Below are 18,021 nucleotides of genomic sequence, written 5' to 3' on the forward strand. Positions count from 1 at the left end.
AGGGCGGGCCTGGGAGGCGGCCGGGAGGTGGGGCGTCGCCCGGGGCCGGCCCGCGCGGGCTTCATCAGCGGACGCGCGGCCTGCGCCCGAGTGCTGGGACCCGGAGACGCCGGGCGACGACGAGCGGCCGGAGCGGCTATGGGCCGCCGCTGCGTCTTCCTGATCGGCCTCTTGGGGGCCGTGTGGCTGCTCGCCTCTGGTCACGGTGGGCAGCAGCCCCCGGAGACGGCGGCGCAGAGGTGCTTCTGCCAGGTGAGGGCTGTGCGCGGCCGCGCGGCCGCTCCCAGCGCTTCCCGCCTCCGTCCTGCGCTCAGTCCGGCGCGCCCGGGCAGGTGAGGGACTCGGAGCGCCTCTGCCCGCTACGCTTCTGCTCCCTGGCCGGGCTGAGCGCTCTGCGGCTCTTCTGGCTTGGTGTGGACCGGTCTCTCACCGAAGCCTGGACCTCGGCGTGCCCTCCGGCGCTTCGGATCCACTGTGGGGCGAGAGGTGTGGGTGGTGCATGCCGTATGATTTTACTGAGTTGGTTTGTGCATCTTTGTTGGTCTACCCTGCCCGGGGAGGGCGTGCACGTTGTGCACGCACACGCAATATTTATTATTTTCGCGGAGCCTGGGTCTTTCTAACTTCGAACTTAACCAGGAATTGTGTACGATGTGCTTATACTAGGTGCCTTCGCCATCCTTCCTGCGCAAGGCACGCTTTTGTAGGGGGCTACTCTCAAATACCGTTGTCAGACTGGAGAGTGGCTTCGTGTGGCTTTTCGGTTTCTAAGGCCAGTTGCCTTGGGTCTCTGAGGCCGCGGCTTGCCCTGTGCCTCCTCGCCCTGTGTGCCCTTTCTTTTCCTAAATGTAATGAGATTCTCTTAACCGTCACACCCATTTGGCTGGTCTGAATTGGTAGGATGAGCCTTACCCTCTGCGCAAAAATTTGATTACAAGCTTCTTATGATCATTTCCTTTTTTTTTTTTTTTTTTTTTAAGCAAGAGATGTGGGTTCCTAGAGGGGGGAAAACATTAAAGAAATTTAGAAGTTTTCAGGTCTATAGGATACTGTATTTTAGTATCATTACCTTTAAGGTCATGTTTTGGTTGGCTTCTGTTGATAAAAATCACATTTTATACAAAATTGAGTTAGGAATCCAAATTTTTCCTTTCAAGTGGATTTTACTATTATTTTATTATCAGAAGTATCATTTTGTGTAGGGGCAATGCTATTTTACAGAGGAAACAAACAGCAAACATATTAGGGGAGGGAGAACTGTCTCTTTCACCGCTTTATACTCTTGCATTCTGTTGTTTTGCTGAGTGATTGGGGAGTTGAGGTGTTATCTAGGTATGACTAAGGTTAAAAGGAAATGCTGCTTTACAACTAAGATGGAAATGCTCCTTTACATTGCAAACTGCATACAATCAAGTACTTAAAAGTAAGAAGGTTCGTTTTTCTTCAGATAACAAATACAACACAAAGTGTAAACATTTAAAAATAAATAAAGTAGAAATAAGAGACTTCAAAATAAGACATTTAGTGTTGAAAGAATATATATACATGTCCAATAGAACATTTTCAACTATAGAGTTTTAGATAATGGAATAAAAGTACATGTTGAGCTTTTCAACTTTCACTTCTCCAATAACCTTTTTAGATAGCTGATTAAAATTGTGTAGTTTTAAATTTTTTACAGTTTTTCCCTTCTGATTAGTATTTCAGGTTTCCCCCCGGCCCTTGCTTTTGTAATATTTTCAAGATTTTGAATATTCCCCAACACAAAAAATTTGTTAGATCCCTTTCTTTACCTTTTAGAACAGGAGTGATAGTTTTTCTTTTCAGAATCAACTTTAAAAAATAATAAATTGAGGGTCATAGTAAAAAAAAATTTAAGAAACATTTAAAATGATCTATTTAAATCAGCTTAAGAACAGAGACCATCAATTTCAGTTCAATAGACTGAAACAAAAATACATTTTAGTTCTACAATTGTCAGTAATGGAAGAGTTGGGGGGTAAGGTGGGAAATGGGGAGAGGAAACAAGCAATAATAGACATGAGAAAATTGGAGACAAACATGTGAATGTAAATGAGAGAGAGATACACACACAGAAATAAAGGAAATAAATGGTGGAACAAAAGATAAGGGAGGGTGAGTGGTGGAAATTATTCAACATTTATGCACAGTGTGTACATCGACCTGAGTGTTTGAAATACAGAGATAACTATGGTGTGATCCCTGCCCTATAAGTAACTTTAGTAAATAAAGTTCTTTGGAGATTGCATAGAGGCAGAGATCCTAAAGCAATTTAAAAAACAAATGAGAAGGGGTGCTGGGTAGCTTAGTCAGTTAAACATCCAATTTCAGCTCAGATTTCAGGAGTTTCAGCCCACATCGGGCTCTGCGCTGACAATGTGGATCCTACTTTGGATCCTGTAAGATTTAATAGATGGAGGCCGAGATGAGAGGAAAGAAAGAGACCAAGTTATGGAGCCAAGAAAGCCTTTACTGGGATCTGTGATTCCTGGACGAGGCTCCGTCACTCCGGGAATGGGGAGTCAGGGAAGTGGCGCCTGGTGCGGGAGGGGCGAGGTATTTTATGGTGAAAGACTTCCGGTCTGGTCCTGGGAGGGCAGACCACCATATAAGGGCACTTTAGGGACATGGCGGAATGGGACAGGTTGCCTCCTCTGTCAGGGTGGTGGGAAGCTGGGGCTTCATGATTGGCTGTTTTCAAACTGGCACGGAACATTCCAGGTCTGCAGTGAGGGGTATGGTGCATGGTGTTTTTCTCCAACCCACAGCAAAATGGCTGCTCAGTCGCCATCTTAAGGTAACTCTTACAGATCCTAGGTCTCCCTCTCTCTGTCCCTGCCCTGCTCTGTGGTCTCTCTCTCTCAAAAATAAATAAACATTAAAAAACAAAACAAAACAAGTTAGCTGGTGTGCCTGGCTGGCCCAGTCAGTAGAGCATGTGACTCATGATCATGGAGTTGTAAATTGGAGCCCTGTGGTGGGTGTAGAGATTACTTACAAAGTAAAATCTTAAAACAAACAAATTAGTAAATATTGCTAGACACTAAATTAAAAACTAAATGTTGACCTAACATTTAGAGATACAAGTTAAAGGGGCACCTGAGTGTCTCAGTTGGTTAAGCCAGAGACTCTTGATTTTGGCTCAGGTCATGATCTCATGATTCATGGCTTCCAGCCCCGAATCAGGCTTCGAGTTGATAGCTGAGCAAAGAGCCTGTTTAATATTCTTTCTCTCTCCCCGGGCACCTGGGTGGCTCAGAAGTTTAAGCATCTGATTTCGGCTCAGGTCATGATTCGAGGTTCACCTGTTCAAGCCCTGCATCAGCCTCTGTGCTGTCAGCATGGAGCCTGCTTCAGATGCTGGGTCCCCTCTCTGTCTCTCTCTGTCTCTCTCAAAAATAAACAAACATTAAAAAATAAAAGATTCTCGGGGCACCTGGGTGGCTCAGTCGGTGAAGCATCTGACTTCAGCTCAGGTCAGGATCTCACGGTCTGTGGGTTTGTGCCCCGCATCAGGCTCTGTGCTGACAGCTCAGAGCCTGGACCCTGCTTCAGATTCTGTGTCTCCCTCTCTCTCTGCCCCTCCCTCCTCACACTCTGTTTCTCTCAGTCTCAATATAAATAAACATTAAAAAAAAATTCTCTCTGCCCATCCCCTGTTGGTTCTCACTCACTCTCTCTCAAAATATGTAAATAAAACCTAAAAACAAATCCTGTTTAAGAAATATTTCAAGTTAAAACCTCTCATTCTCTTTGCAGTACCCAATTAGCTGCAAAGTTCTGTTGAATCTGTTTTAATAGACTTCTTCTCCCTGTCTGTTGCCAATCTCTCATACCACCCCTGCCTTGAATTACCACCTCGTCCTCCCTCATCACACTCTCGCCTAGGGGCCTGGCATAGGGGTTCAACTAAGAGAATATTAACTTTAACTGGAGCCAAAGCAACATGTGGTTCTTTGGCCTTAGAAAGTCATTGAAGTAAAATGTACAAAGCTCTACAAATAATCAGGTTAAATTTAATAAGGATGTATTGAGGCCTACTGTGAACAAGTTTTAAGAGATCAAAAAATAAACTAAAAATTTAGTCCCATTTCTTGATACTCCAGATTACTGAGCCTGGTACATTATTGGAGCTTAGCAAGTATTAGGCAAGTTATAATACAGGATGTTAGCAGTGTGCCAGCAGGAATATACTCTCAGTTACTCTGCTTAGCAAGCCATTTGCATGTTATTCAGATGGGTGGATGGCTCCAAATGAATCTTTAGTCAGTTATGACATATGCCTGTTGACATCAAATTCTATTAAAACCCTTTTCACTGTATGTTTTAAGTTCTTTTGATAGATTCCATGGTAGTTGCTGCAAATAAGTGATAAATTGCATTGGACTTGTAAATCTTCCCTATATACAGCTTTCCATTTTTTATTTTATCATTCTGTTTAATATATATATACATATATATTTTTAATTTTTACACAGAAACTTGGCCTTTCTTTCCCTTTTGGTATACAAGCCTCTATAGTTCTTGTAAAGACCCCATGATCATGACCTACCCTGTCTTTACACCAAAACAATAATAGGTATGAGCTTCAAGTAAATGAAGAATCTTAAAAAAATTTTTTTAATGTTTATTTATTTTCGAGAGTGAGAGGGAGTGACAGAATCCGAAGCAGGCTCCAGGCTCTGAGCTGTCAGCCCAGAGCCCAATGCAGGCGCCCCACCGTAAATGAAGATTACTCAGACAAGATTTCTTGTTTTCCTTTTGACAGAATTTCTTATTTCCTTTCCCCCATTAAAAAAAGTTTTTTAAATGTTATTTATTTTTGAGAGAGAGAGAGAGAGACAACATGAGCAGGGGAGGGTCAGAGAGAGGGGGAAACACAGGATCTGAAGACAGGCTCTAGGCTCTGAGCTAGCTGTCAGCACAGAGCCCGACACGGGGCTCGAACCCACGAACTGTGAGACCATGACCTGAGCTGAAGCTGGATGCTTAACCACTGAGCCACCCAAGTGACCCTCCTTTTCCCTATTATGTTCCATTAGAGAGAATGAATGTAACAGAACTTTAGTCTCCATCAATGCATGGAATCCCAGGAGTAACCTCAGAAGAAATATTGAAGCCCAGATATGGAGGCAGTATCGGCATGTTTTTCATTCAAATTAATTAGAAATAAGTTTGTAAACTCCTATGTACTCAAAATGTTTTATTAATCTTATTATGGCTAGTGCTAATACCTCTCAGATCCACTTATTCAAGTGTAGTAAATTTCTATCAGGCTAATGAAAAGGGAATAGTTCAGATCATCCAAAAAGACTATTTCAAGATGGATTACTTTCATTTGGAGTGCATTGTAGATATACTTGCATATATGTATTTCAGCAGATTTATCTGTCTAGTATCTTGTTTAGGTCAATTTAAAAAATAGTTTTTATTTGTTACAGTGGCTGGGCCATGGAAGAGACATTTGATAATATGTTGCATGGTAGGTGGAAATAAGCCTGGATTAAAACTTAGTCAGAGGGATCTTTGAAACAGGTTGTACTGGAGAGATGTTCATTGCCTCTGAGTACTTACTGCATTCCAGGCCTTTGTGAACAAAGCGTGTGGAACAAAGCATGTTTCTTGTTGGTTGCTATATGTTGGGTCATTTAACAACAATTTAAAGTTGTAAAGACTAAGACTTTAAAGCAGAAATAGATTGTAGCATTCTGTGTCCTTGGAATTACCCAGTATAGAATCTTTGGGGTTTTCTTGCTTCCATCAACAGAGGTATCTCTGTCAACTTTTTTTTTTTTAACTTTTAAAACGTTTATTTATTTATTTATTTAGAGAGAACGAGAGAGTGGGTGCGCTGGAGAGCTGGGGAGGGCAGAGAGAGGGGAGAGAGAGAATCCCAAGGAGGTTCCATGCTGTCAGCAAGGAGCCTGTAGGGGGGGGGGTGCCCACAGCTACAGCGGCTTGAGCTCATGAACTGGTGAGATCATGACCTGAGCTGAAATCAAGTGTCTGTCTGATCGATCCTCAACCAACTGAGCCATCCAGGCGCCTCCCCCACCTTTTTAAAACTTTATTAATTTAAGTAATCTGTACAGCCAACATAGGACTTGAACTCAGGACCCTGCGATCAAGAGTTCCAAGCTCTTCCGACTGAGCCAGCCAGGAGCTCCCATCACTTTTTTTCAACGAATAGTTTTCATGTTCATTTTAATGGTAACAAAACACTCTAAAATTAAATACAACTAAAGGTGTTTGTCAAAAAAAGAACACTTTGAACACCTTTAAAAGGTATTTCATATTTCATACAAGTATGAGGAATATGTCCTCACAGAGCTTTGGAAAAAAATGATAGTCTGGTAGGACTACCAGTTGTTGGCACATAAGGAAACTATTTAGACATTGTTTGTTTGTTTGTTTTGTCTTTCATTGTAAATTAACCAGCGTCATTCACCAGAAAATAGGGAACAGCAGGCCCATGTTATTTTTTTTCTCTTGCCTTTTGGTATTCGGTCCAAACTGGTCAGAGTCCATGGAGAAAGTAATGGAGTCCACCCCTACAGCTGACTTTTGGCTCTCTTGATCAGTGCTCCAGTTGGTGACAGATGTAAAGGTTTTAGAAAATTTTAGCTGCAGGGGTTCCCGGGTGGCTCAGTCAGTTAAATGGCCGACTTCGGCTCGGGTCATGATCTTGCGGTTCTTGAGTTCAAGTCCCGCTTCGGGCTCTGTGCTGACAGCTCAGAGCCTGGGGCCTGCTTCAGAGTCTGTGTCTCCTTCTCTCTCACACTCTGTCTCTCTGTCTCTAAAGAATAAATAAACATTTAAAATAAAAAAAAAAAAGAATAGAAAATTTTAGCTGCAAACTTGACCATTTTTTTTCTGATCCATTAAAATAATGTGAGTTGTTTTAGGTTAATCGTAAGACCCCTTTCACCAGAAGCATTTAAGCAGTGATAGGGTAGTACTAACATTGGCATTTATTCTATGTCATTTCATCTTGATATTAATTCTTCAAGATGGGAACTATTAGTATTGTTATCTTGTGTTCAGATGGGAAATTAGGGCTTAGAGAGGTTAAAAAACTTGGGTATGTTTAAAACTAATAACTAGCAGAGATGGGATTCAACCCCAAGAAGGCTTACCCCCAGGGCCTTAACCATTGTATATATTGCCTCCTTCTTCAGAGTATATAGGAGGGGATTGTTGTGTGCTTGGGAATTTGCAGTAGAAGGGCCTTCAGAAGCTTTTCATCTGATAAGAGACTAGGCCTGTAAGCTGGGTGATGTTATGTCAGGCCTGCCCTGGTCCCTGTATCTACCGTTCCTCAGCAACGGCCTTCTAATTGCCACCTATCAGTTTGGTGCCCTACCTAAGGCTGATTATCAACTAAAGCATAGGTCAGCGAGCTTTGATTTTTAGCATGCATCCATCACTTTGTGTATGTGTGTGGTAGGGAGTGTGGGGTACATTTTTAAAAAATTCAGAATCTTGGGGCTCCTGGGTGGCTCAGTCAGTTGAGCATCTGACTTTGGCTCAGGTCATGATCTCAGTTTGTGAGTTCAAGCCCCACATCTAGTTCTGTGCTGACAGCTCAGAGCCTGGAACCTGCTTCAGATTCTGTGTCTCTCTCTCTCTCTCTCTCTCTCTCTCTCTCTCTCTCTCTCTCTCTCTCTCTCTCTCTCAGAAATAAATAAAAATTTAAACAAAATTAAAAAAGAATTCAGATTCTTATGGTTGGGTCAGAATTCTGTTTCAGTTTAGGAGATAGTATGGCAGTTTTTAAAGCAGCCTTAGCACGTCCTGAAGCTGCCACAGTATCCGGTCATCCTTGTCCCAGATCGGTGCCCATCTTTTGTCTTAGTTTCAGTACTAACACATTGCTTTGTTTTCTGGGATTCTGCCCTGGTCCCTTAACTGCACTTCTTCCTTAATCTTTTCTTGAGATTCTATTCCTGTAATATGCCTGTTTCTCTAGTTCCTGGAACTGGGTCTGGCATCATACCTGCCAGACTTCCTTCCGGTGATCAGGTTCTGCCTGTTGGCAGGCTTATCTGAATGGTCACATGACTTGGATTTCCAATCACATGGCTTGGATTTCCAAGTATCTTCCTGTCCCCTCCTTTGCTGGGCCTTCTCCATCTATTGAAATTCCTACGCCCCTGCTCTACCTCCTCAGCTGCCCTGCTACCTTTTGTTGTAGTTGGAAGGAAGAACCTCCTACTCAGTTTCTCAGGTAAAAGTCAGGATTTTTCAATGTGCCATTGTCCTGTCTTCTCTCTTTGAGGTCTCTGGGCCAAAGCCATCTCTGCTGTGAATGCACCTTGCATTCCTTTATGGTTTGTGGCTTCTTCTAGCTTCCTTTGTAGTTAAGGCATAGATTGGTAAAATGTTGGATGCGATGGGTTATTCATCTTTGTCACTTGCTTCCCGTGCTCTAAGTGCATTCCTACCCCTCAGGCCTGTGTGGTCTGGAGCACTGAGCAACCACCAAAGGGGATGTGTGGTACATAGACACCATTAGCATCATGAGACTGTGGGCTGGTCTCCAGTGAGTGTCAGTGACAGTGGACAATGTTCATGCATTCATTCATTCACACATCCACTTCCACAAATAAATACTCAGCATCTAGTGTGGTTTTTAAAAGTACAGTGCTGAGGAATGGCAATACAAAATGAACAAATATGATTTGCTCTTAAGGACTGTAAACTCTAGAGGGAGGAATTGAAATATATAAATTTATGTAGGAGTATGTGACATGCCAGAGGAGCACATAGGAGTGACAGCCCAGCGGGGGCTGAGTGGTACCCTAGGGGTAGCTTTCTAAAAGAGGTGATGTCTGAACTTGAGTTTCAAAGATAGATTTTTCCCTTAAAAATGAATTACTTCAGGGGGAAAGTTAATTGCTTCAAACCCATTCTCTTGGGTTTTTTGTGCTTATTTCTTTTTGTGACCTACTGTCTCTATCAGGAATGTGTCCCTTTGGTCTTTGTAGTCTTTGTGCCTGTTATTTCTTTGTGTAATAATTTGCATCCAAGAGGAAAAAAAATAGCAATTTTATGTCCTTAGAAGTGCTACTTTTAAGATTCAAAAGAAAGAGGTGTGAAAAATCAAATCATCTAGGTTAGAAGCACTTTTGTTTTTAGGCGACTGGGTGGCTCAGCCGGTTAAGTATCCGATTTCAGCTCAGGTCATGATCTCATGGTTCATGAGTTCAATCCCTGCATCAGGGTCTATGCTGACAGCTCAGAGCCTGGAGCCTGCTTCCCATTCTGTGTCTCCCTTTCTCTCTCTGCAACTGCCCTCCCCCCCCCAAATAAACATTTTTTTTAAAATTAAAAAGAAAAAAGAAAGCACTTTTGTTTTGTTGGTATCCCAAATTAGGACCTGAAGATTTTTGTATACTCAGAGAATTTTTAGCAGGAAAAAGGACAAATTTGCATATGAAATGAAAATAAGTAGTCATTGCAGTAACAAAATATGTAGATTAGATTTCTAGAACCTGAATTAGTCCAAAACAAATAAGACTACACAGACTGGTAAAAAATCTTAGTTCTTAAATATTGCTTTTTTTATCGAAAGTATTATCTCTCATCATCCAAAAGTATTTACTCTTAGCTGAAAATTTTGCATTCCTGATTTGTGACATTTAAAGATTTTTTTTATGTTTATTTTTGAGAGAGACAGAGCATGAGCAGGGGAGGGGCAGAGGGAGAGAGAGAGGGAGATACAGAATCCGAAGCAGGCTCTAGGCTCCAAGCTGCCAGCACAGAGTCCAATGCAGGGCTCAAACCTGAGAACTGCGAGATCATGACCTGAGCCAAAATTGACGCTTAACTGAGCCATCCAGGCGCTCCTGTGACATTTTAAAATTAAAAGAGGGTGTAGGGTTTTACCTATTCTAATGGGAAACCACCTACATTCAGTGTTTTAATAAAGTATTATTTGCTTCCCTACCAGTAGATTAAAACATTGTTTTTGACAGTTAAGTCTCCCAAAAATGTAATCCAAAGTATGCAAATATGCAGACCAAAGTATGATAAAGATCTTTTTTCTGCAGCATGCCCTATATTAAAAATAAAATTAGGGGCGCCTGGGTGGCTCAGTCGGTTAAGCCTCCGACTTCAGCTCGGGTCAGATCTCACATCTGTGGGTTCAAGCCCCGCCTCGGTGTCTGTGCTGACAGCTAGCTCAGAGCCTGGAGCCTGCTTCCGGTTCTGTGTCTCCTTCTCTCTCTGCCCCTCCCCCTCTCATGCTCTGTCTCTCTCTGTATCAAAAATAAATAAAACATTAAAAAAATTAGATACTGTTCTTAAATCATTATGTATTTGTTACTTACAATGTTAGCAATGTTTAATTAATCCTATTAGATGTTTGCCCAGCCCCAAACATCTAAGACTATAGGTATACTTTTGATAACATTGTCTGATTATAATTACAGTTAAGATATTAGTTTTAAGCATTTGAAGATCAGAATTGGATTTGTGGTCAATTTGCTATCTCTGTGCTGCTAATAATAAGTGATTCTAAGCACCATTTCAAACCTGTACAAATAAATTGTCATGGCCTAATATTTGAGAGTTGGTAAATCCTTATAATGGATTATTGTTTCTCTTATAAATTAGTATCACTTCTTTTTATACATTCACCAAGCTTGTCTGCTTTTTATACGTCCTGTAGGAAACTTAAAAGAGAATACAGAGACAATTGAATTCTAGGAACACGGAGTCTCAGGAAAGCCAAGGATAGGAAAGCAACTGGCCTTCAAGAAAGTTGGGTGGAAGTCAGAGGTGGAAAACCCCAGGGAATCCATGTATCAGATGTTGTGTTTCCTGTCTCTGCTTCGCTGTGTACCTTTTAAAATCCTAAAAAACGCTCATGTGCTCCTTATTTCGCCTGATGGAACATGGTCTGAGTTTATTTGTTTAGTGGTCTAGCTGCAAGGAGAGACATCTCTTCTTATTCTCAAGTCCAGATTCCTGGAGCAGGGACCAAGACCTGGTTTGGGTTAGATGCCGACCCCTGGTCAGGCCTGGAGCAGGGTTACAAAGTGGCTGCAGGGGACCAACTCTTTTCCTATGTGTGTACGCACGCGTGTGTGATGAGCTTGGTGCACCCTACGAAAGGGATCCACTGCATTCCTCCAGGTATAAAGCAAGAGCATTATTAGATTGCTGTCATATTCCATCTCAGAAAATTATGAGGAGGGAAGCTAAGAGATGCTTGAGTCCCTAACCTTGTGAGGAAAAAAAGCCCTGTTGCAACTAAGGTATTTTGATCTATTATTTTTTCTTTGTAACAGGTTAGTGGCTACTTGGATGATTGCACCTGTGATGTTGAAACCATCGATAGATTTAATAACTACAGGCTTTTCCCAAGACTACAAAAACTCCTTGAAAGTGACTACTTTAGATATTACAAGGTATTTTTTTTTGTATAAGAATACTTAAAGTTTAACTGGATAATTGTATTTTTTTAGGAATTACTAAGCTTCAGAATTGTGGCCATTATTTAAAATTCAGTTCACAAGAGAGTATGGTTCTAAAAGTATCCAATATCAAAATTGCAAATTCATACTTTTCTGAAATACTGGCTTGACTCCAGTTAATTAAAATAGTTAGATTTTTTTTGAGAAGCATGACTTTATTCTGGCCTGCATTATTTTCACTAGTCAGCTGTGATATTGTATCTTGAGATACCTACTGAAAGGGTTTAGAACGTCCGATCATTGGAATATGTGGTTATCGTCTGGGTTCACAATGGCCTGTTGCTTGCTTAAGAGTATCAGCTGAGCAGTGGCGATGTGAGCTGCTTTGGCTCCTGGTTGCCCTCTGGTCAGGATCTGGTCAGTACCAGTCTGTGTGTGTGTAACCAAGTCTACCAATATACTTATACCAGCTGCACATTGATACAATCACTGGAACTTGGCAACCTGTAAGTGAAGAAAAAGAATCATTGCAGCTGAGAGCATGACCAGGTTATAACGTCATGATTCAACACCTGTTGAATAATAACCTCAAGATTCTTACTTTTGTTAACTTTTTCTGTTATTATCCTATAGGTAAACCTGAAGAGGCCGTGTCCTTTCTGGAATGACATCAGCCAGTGTGGACGAAGAGACTGTGCTGTCAAGCCTTGTCAGTCGGTAAGAATCAAGTATATATTTAACTGTTACATCATTTTGTAAATAATTGCAATTTTTTAAAAGGGGCAAAACAACTAAAATAACTTTTACTCCTTAGCTTAAATACAGTGTTTAGTATTTACATAATAAAAACTTAAACTTACTAACATAAAACCTATGTTGAATTATTCTGCTTTCATAATAATAGAAATTACATTTTGTGATAAATATAATCCTTTGACTTAGTAGTGAGATTAATAGGATGTTTGTTTTTTTCTTACATCTTACCCAAAGTTGTGTTTATAATATAACAAAATGAAATTAATTGAAGTATAAACAGAATCCCTCCTTTCTTCGTGGTATATTGTTTTCCTTGGGTGGGGAGTGGATGAACAAAGCACTTGGGGTTGCTTAAGAATTTTCAGAGTATTAGGGGCACCTGGGTGGTTCAGTCTATTAAGCATCTGACTCTTGATTCGGCTCAGGTCATGATCTCACAGTTTGTGCAGCATCGGGAACCACGCTGACGGGCATGGAGCCTGCTTGGGGATTCTCTCTCCCTCTTCCCGGTTCATGTGCCCTCTCTCTCTCTCTCTCAAGATAAATAAACTTAAAAAAAAAAAAAGAATTCTCAGAGAGTTAAAATTTGAAGTATTCTACTCTGAAAGCAGAGAATTTTACACTTTCCATGAAGCCTTTTTTTTCCCTTTAAAAGGATGTATTTCTATTTTACTTTTTTTATTGTGATAAAATCTACATAACATAAAATTTACCATTTTAACCATTTTTAAGTACACAGTTCAGTCTGTTGTGCTGCCATCACCACCGACCTTGTGCAGGTCCTTTTCATTCTCACAAACTGAAATTGCATGTTTGTTAAACAATAACTCCCTACTCCGCCCTCCTTTGAGCTCCTAGCAAACACTATTCTACGTTTTCTTTATGAATTTGACTATTCTAGGTACCTAATATAAGGAGAATTATTACACAGTTTGTACTTTTGTGTCTGGCTTGTTTCACTTAACCTCATGTTTTCAAGTTTTATCCATGGTACCATGTATTTGAATTTTATTTCTTTTTAAGACTAAATGATATTGCATTGTTATGCATCTACATTTAGTTTATCCATTCTTCTGTTGATTGACTTTGGGTTATTCCTGTCTTCTGGCTTCCTGTCTTCTGGCTATTGTGCATGATACTGCTTTGGATATGGGTGCGCAAGTATCTGTTTGCATTCCTAATTTCCGTTCTTTTGGGTATGCACCCAGGATTAGAATTGCTGGATCATTTAGCAAATCTGTGTTCAATTTTTTGAGGATCACTATGCCTCTGTCACAGTGACTGCACGATTTTACATTCCCGTGAGCAATGCACAAGGCTTCCAATTTCTCTATATCCTCGCTAGAACTTGCCATTTTCTATTTTCTGGTTAATAGCCATCCTAATGGGTATTAAGTGGTGCTAAAGTTTTGAGTGGTTTATTTTCATATGTGTAAATATTGCAATATAGATTATCTGGCACATGAAATTAAAGCAAATGTAAAATATTATTTATGGGTATTTTATCATTAGATAAAGAATCATGTTTTAGCATATTAATTCTCACAAACAAAACTTTTGAAAATTCATGGATTAACTTGTGAAACAACTTCTGTTATGATAATATCATTAAAGTGATATTATCAATTTAAATGTTTCCTTTTATTTCCTAAGTTCTAGCATTTATAGTTAGTAATAGGAAACATTAGTGGGGAAATTCAAGTTTACCAGCAACTTATTTGTATGGCTTATTAGATGTGCTCAAAATATGGTGGATACTTAATAAAAGCATTTAATTGCACTTACACAATAAATGGGCTGTTATTAACATGGGTCAGAATAAGCAAATGGTTTTATAATTACTGAAAATTTGAATCTTACCTTCTTTTAAGCAATTTTTAAGAACACTTTTTTTATCTTTAGTTTTTGAGAGAAAGAGCAAGAGACCGCGCAAGTCGGGGAGGGGCAAAAGGGAGAGACTCTGAAGCGGAGTCTGCACCCAGTGCAGAGCCCAACACAGGGCTCAGCCAGTTAAGCCTCTGACCCTTGACTTCGGCTCAGGTCTGTAAGATGAGCCGAAGTCAAGGGTCAGACGCTTAACAGATTGTGCCACCCAGGTTCCCCCTAATTATTCTCAGTTTAAAAATAATCCATAGCAGCACTTGGCTGGCTCAGTTGGAAGAGCATGCAACTCTTGTCCTCGGGGTCATTAGTTCAAGCCCCACACTGGGTGTAGAGATTACTTTAAATAAATAAATAAGATAAATAAATAAAAATAATCTCATAAATCATTGAAACAACATTTTTTCAGAAGATAGACTAAATGTCACATAAAAACATGTTTTTTCTTTTTCAGGATGAAGTTCCTGATGGAATTAAATCTGCAAGCTACAAGGTATGTATATATACTTACTAATGTTTCTAGTATCTTGACAAAAAACTCATAAAATTCATTTCCCCTGCCAGGCATGACCTTACTTCTCTACTCTCCTTCACAGTAAACACCTTGAGAGTCATTTGTACTCAAGTCTTTATTTTTCCTTTTGTTCAGTCTTTTATTATAGAAAGCATGAGAGATAAATAAAGAGCTTCAGCAATTATCAGTGTATGGTCAGTCTTGTTTCATCTGTACCTTGTACTCCTATTTTCCCAATTATTTTAAAGCCATTCACAGATAAATCATTTTGTCCAGAAAAGTTTCATAGACATTTTAAAGATTAAAAAAAAATACTTAAAATATAACCACTGTCAGGGTTCAGATTTCTCTACTTGTTCATAATAATTTATTTGTTTGAAACAGGATTCAGACATATTTCACACATTGCGTTTGGTTCATGTGTCTCTTATGTCTCTTTCTCTCTCTTATTTACTTATTTATTTATTTATTTATTTAGAGTGGGAGCTGGAGAGGAGCAGAGAGAGAGAGAGAGAGAGAGAGAGAGAGAGAATGCTCCATACTCAGTGTGGAGCCCCCTGTGGGGCTTGATCTTACAATCCTGGGTTCATGACCTAAGCCGAAATCAAGAGTCAGACACATAACTAACTGAGCCATCCAGGCCCCCCCCCCTTTTTAAAATAAATTTTGATTTGATAACACTATTAGATTTATAGAAAAATTGTGATGATAATACAGAGTTCCCATATACCCCATGCCAGTTTCATCTGTAATTAACGTCTTACATTATTATGATCTGTTTGTTATAGTTAATGAACCAATATTAATATATTATCATTCAAGTCCATACTTAGTTCAGATTTGTACCTAATGTCCTTTCTCTGTCCAGGGTCGCATCTAGGATACCACATTACATTTACTAGTCATGTCTCCTTAGGCTTCTCTTAGCTGTGGCAGGTTCTCAAACTTCCCTTGTTTTTGATAAGGTGTTTTAGAGGAATACTGGTCAGGTATTTTTTAGAAAGTCCATAAATTGGGATTTGTCTGATGTTTTTGTCATGATTACACTGGTGTTATGTGTTTTGAGGAGGAAGACTATGAAACTAAAGTGCCATTTTCATCACATTTTATCAAGGATACATACCATCAGCGTGACTTATTACTGTTAATGTTAACCTTGATCACCTGGCTGATATCATTTTTCTTGGGTTTTCTCCACTGTAGATTTACTGTTTTCCACCCTTTCACACTGCTTTCTTTGGAGGGAATTCACTATGCACAGCCCATATTTTAGGAGGGCTTTATCTTCTTCTTCTTCTTCTTTTTTTAATATTTATTTAATCTTGAGGGACAGAGAGAGACAGAGCATGAGCAGGGGAGGGGCAGAGAAAGAGAGAGACACAGAATCTGAAGCAGGCTCCAGGCTCTGAGCTGTCAGCATAGAACCCAATGCAGGGAATGAACCCACAAACTGTGAAATCATGACCTGAGCCGAAGTCAGACACCCAACCGACTGAGCCACCCAGGCGCCCTGGGCTTTATCTTCTTGAGGATATAAATTGTTTGGAATTTTTCAGTATGGGAGATTTATATCCCTTTCCATTTACTTATTTATTCAATGATTTATATCATAGATACATATTTTATACTTTGGATTATAATCAGGTATGACTTTATTTTACTGTTCAAATCATTCTATTCTGGCCGTTGGGAGTTGTTTCAGTTGTTACTGTGTCCCTTTAACATACTCCCATCATTGTAGTTTTTCTCTTTTTTTAGCACTTTGTTATTTTCTGGTACTACTTGTATGTTTCTGTCTCTTAAGTGTCTTCCAGCCCATGTCCATTCCCTCTCCCTGGTTTTTGGTATTAAGGCTTTTCAGATTCATTTTCTGATATATATTGATTGGAGTTGCTGTGTTCTTACTATTACATCATATCAGAAGATGTATAATGTCTGGTTTTCTTTTTTTTTTTTTTTTGGTTTTCTTTTTTTATGATGTTATAATCTATCATTGGGTTGATTATACATCCATTATAAAGTTCCCCACTAGCTTTTTACCTGAAAGTTTTATTAGCCGCTTTGATGATTATTACTTGTTGCATTCTTTCATTAGGGGTTTGAAAATGTGGATATTCTAATTATATCATTCTTTTTTTTTAATAAATTATTATCAAGTTAGCTAACATATAGTGTATATAGTGTAGTCTTGGCCTCAGGAGTAGATTCCCATGATTCATTACTTACATACCACACCCATTGCTAATCCCAACACGTGCCCTCAATGCCTACCACCCATTTTCCCTGTCTTCCCAAACCCCCACCATCAACTCTCAGTTTGTTCTCTGTATTTAAGAGTCTCTTATGGTTTGCCTCCCTCTCTGTTTGTAACTTATTTTTCCTTCCCTTCCCCTTTGGTCTTCAGTTAAATTTCTCAAATTCCACATATGACTGAAAGCATATTTATATCATTCTTTCTATACTTCTTATCTGTTTTTATTCTATAAAACCATTTCTTGTCAACTATTTGGATTCCCTGAAATAGTTTATGCAGGGCACACAGTATAAATGCTTTAATCTTTTCCTTTGCTTTCCAGTTTTCAGAATAATTATGACTTTGGTGCTCTAGCATCTTCCTTTTGATGCTCGAGTTGTTCCATCTTTGGCCACTAGGTGCTCCTTCAAGTAAGTGACTGTGGCCTTTTGGAATGATCCCCATAGTCTTAATAGACTTTTTTTTTCTTTTTTAAATGTTTATTTATTTATTTTGAGAATGTAGGAGAGAGAAAGGGCAGGAAATGGGCCGAGAGAGAGAGTGAGAGTGAGAATTCCAAGCATCCTCCACACTTAGAGCCCAAATCAGGGCTTGAGTTCACAAACTATGAGATCATGACCTGAGCTAAAATCAAGAATCAGAGGCTTAACCAACTGAGCCACCCAGGTGCTCCTAGAATTTTTGCTTTCTGTTAGGAAAAGATATTCTAGGCTTATTTTGTACTTTTCTTACTCTGGGCTTGGAATTAACCTTTATTGTATAAATGTTTTTTTCTAAATAGTCCTGGGTCTTTTAGTGGGAAATGGTGTTTAGAGATTATAATCTGGGTCCTAGGGGTGCTAAATGTTCCTAGGTTGTTATTGTTTCAAGGCCTATTTTGGTAGGACAAATTCAATTTGTGATTATAAAACTTTAAAATATATCCAGGATCTTGACACTCTTTATTGCTACTGCTCTATTTACAGATGTCATCATTTTTTGCCTGGATTATTATAGTAGCCTCGTAAATGGTCTGCGTACTCTGCCCTTGCCTCTGTAGTCTCTTGTAAAGACAGCAGCCAGAGTGTTTTGTTTTTTAAGAACTCAGATTGTATCTCTCCTTTATTTAAAATCCTCTCATGTGTTTCATCTCTCTTGGAGTAAAATATAAAGCACTTAGAGTGTGACAAGAGTAC

The 18,021-nt window shown here is 39.7% G+C and overlaps 1 protein-coding gene across 1 annotated transcript in view; it reads left to right on the forward strand.

Annotated features, from left to right (window-relative positions):
- Positions 1-6: 6 nt before the first annotated feature.
- ERO1A (endoplasmic reticulum oxidoreductase 1 alpha) overlaps positions 7-18,021 on the forward strand; it is a 43,151-nt gene continuing 25,136 nt past the window's right edge. The window contains exons 1-4 of the mRNA XM_029951113.1: positions 7-252; positions 11,316-11,435; positions 12,075-12,158; positions 14,533-14,571. Coding sequence (XP_029806973.1) covers positions 139-252; positions 11,316-11,435; positions 12,075-12,158; positions 14,533-14,571 — 357 coding nt within the window. The 5' untranslated portion in view covers positions 7-138. The remainder of the gene's footprint in view (positions 253-11,315; positions 11,436-12,074; positions 12,159-14,532; positions 14,572-18,021) is intronic.

The sequence above is a fragment of the Suricata suricatta genome, chromosome 9 (assembly GCF_006229205.1).
Source record: "Suricata suricatta isolate VVHF042 chromosome 9, meerkat_22Aug2017_6uvM2_HiC, whole genome shotgun sequence".
NCBI lineage: Eukaryota > Metazoa > Chordata > Mammalia > Carnivora > Herpestidae > Suricata > Suricata suricatta.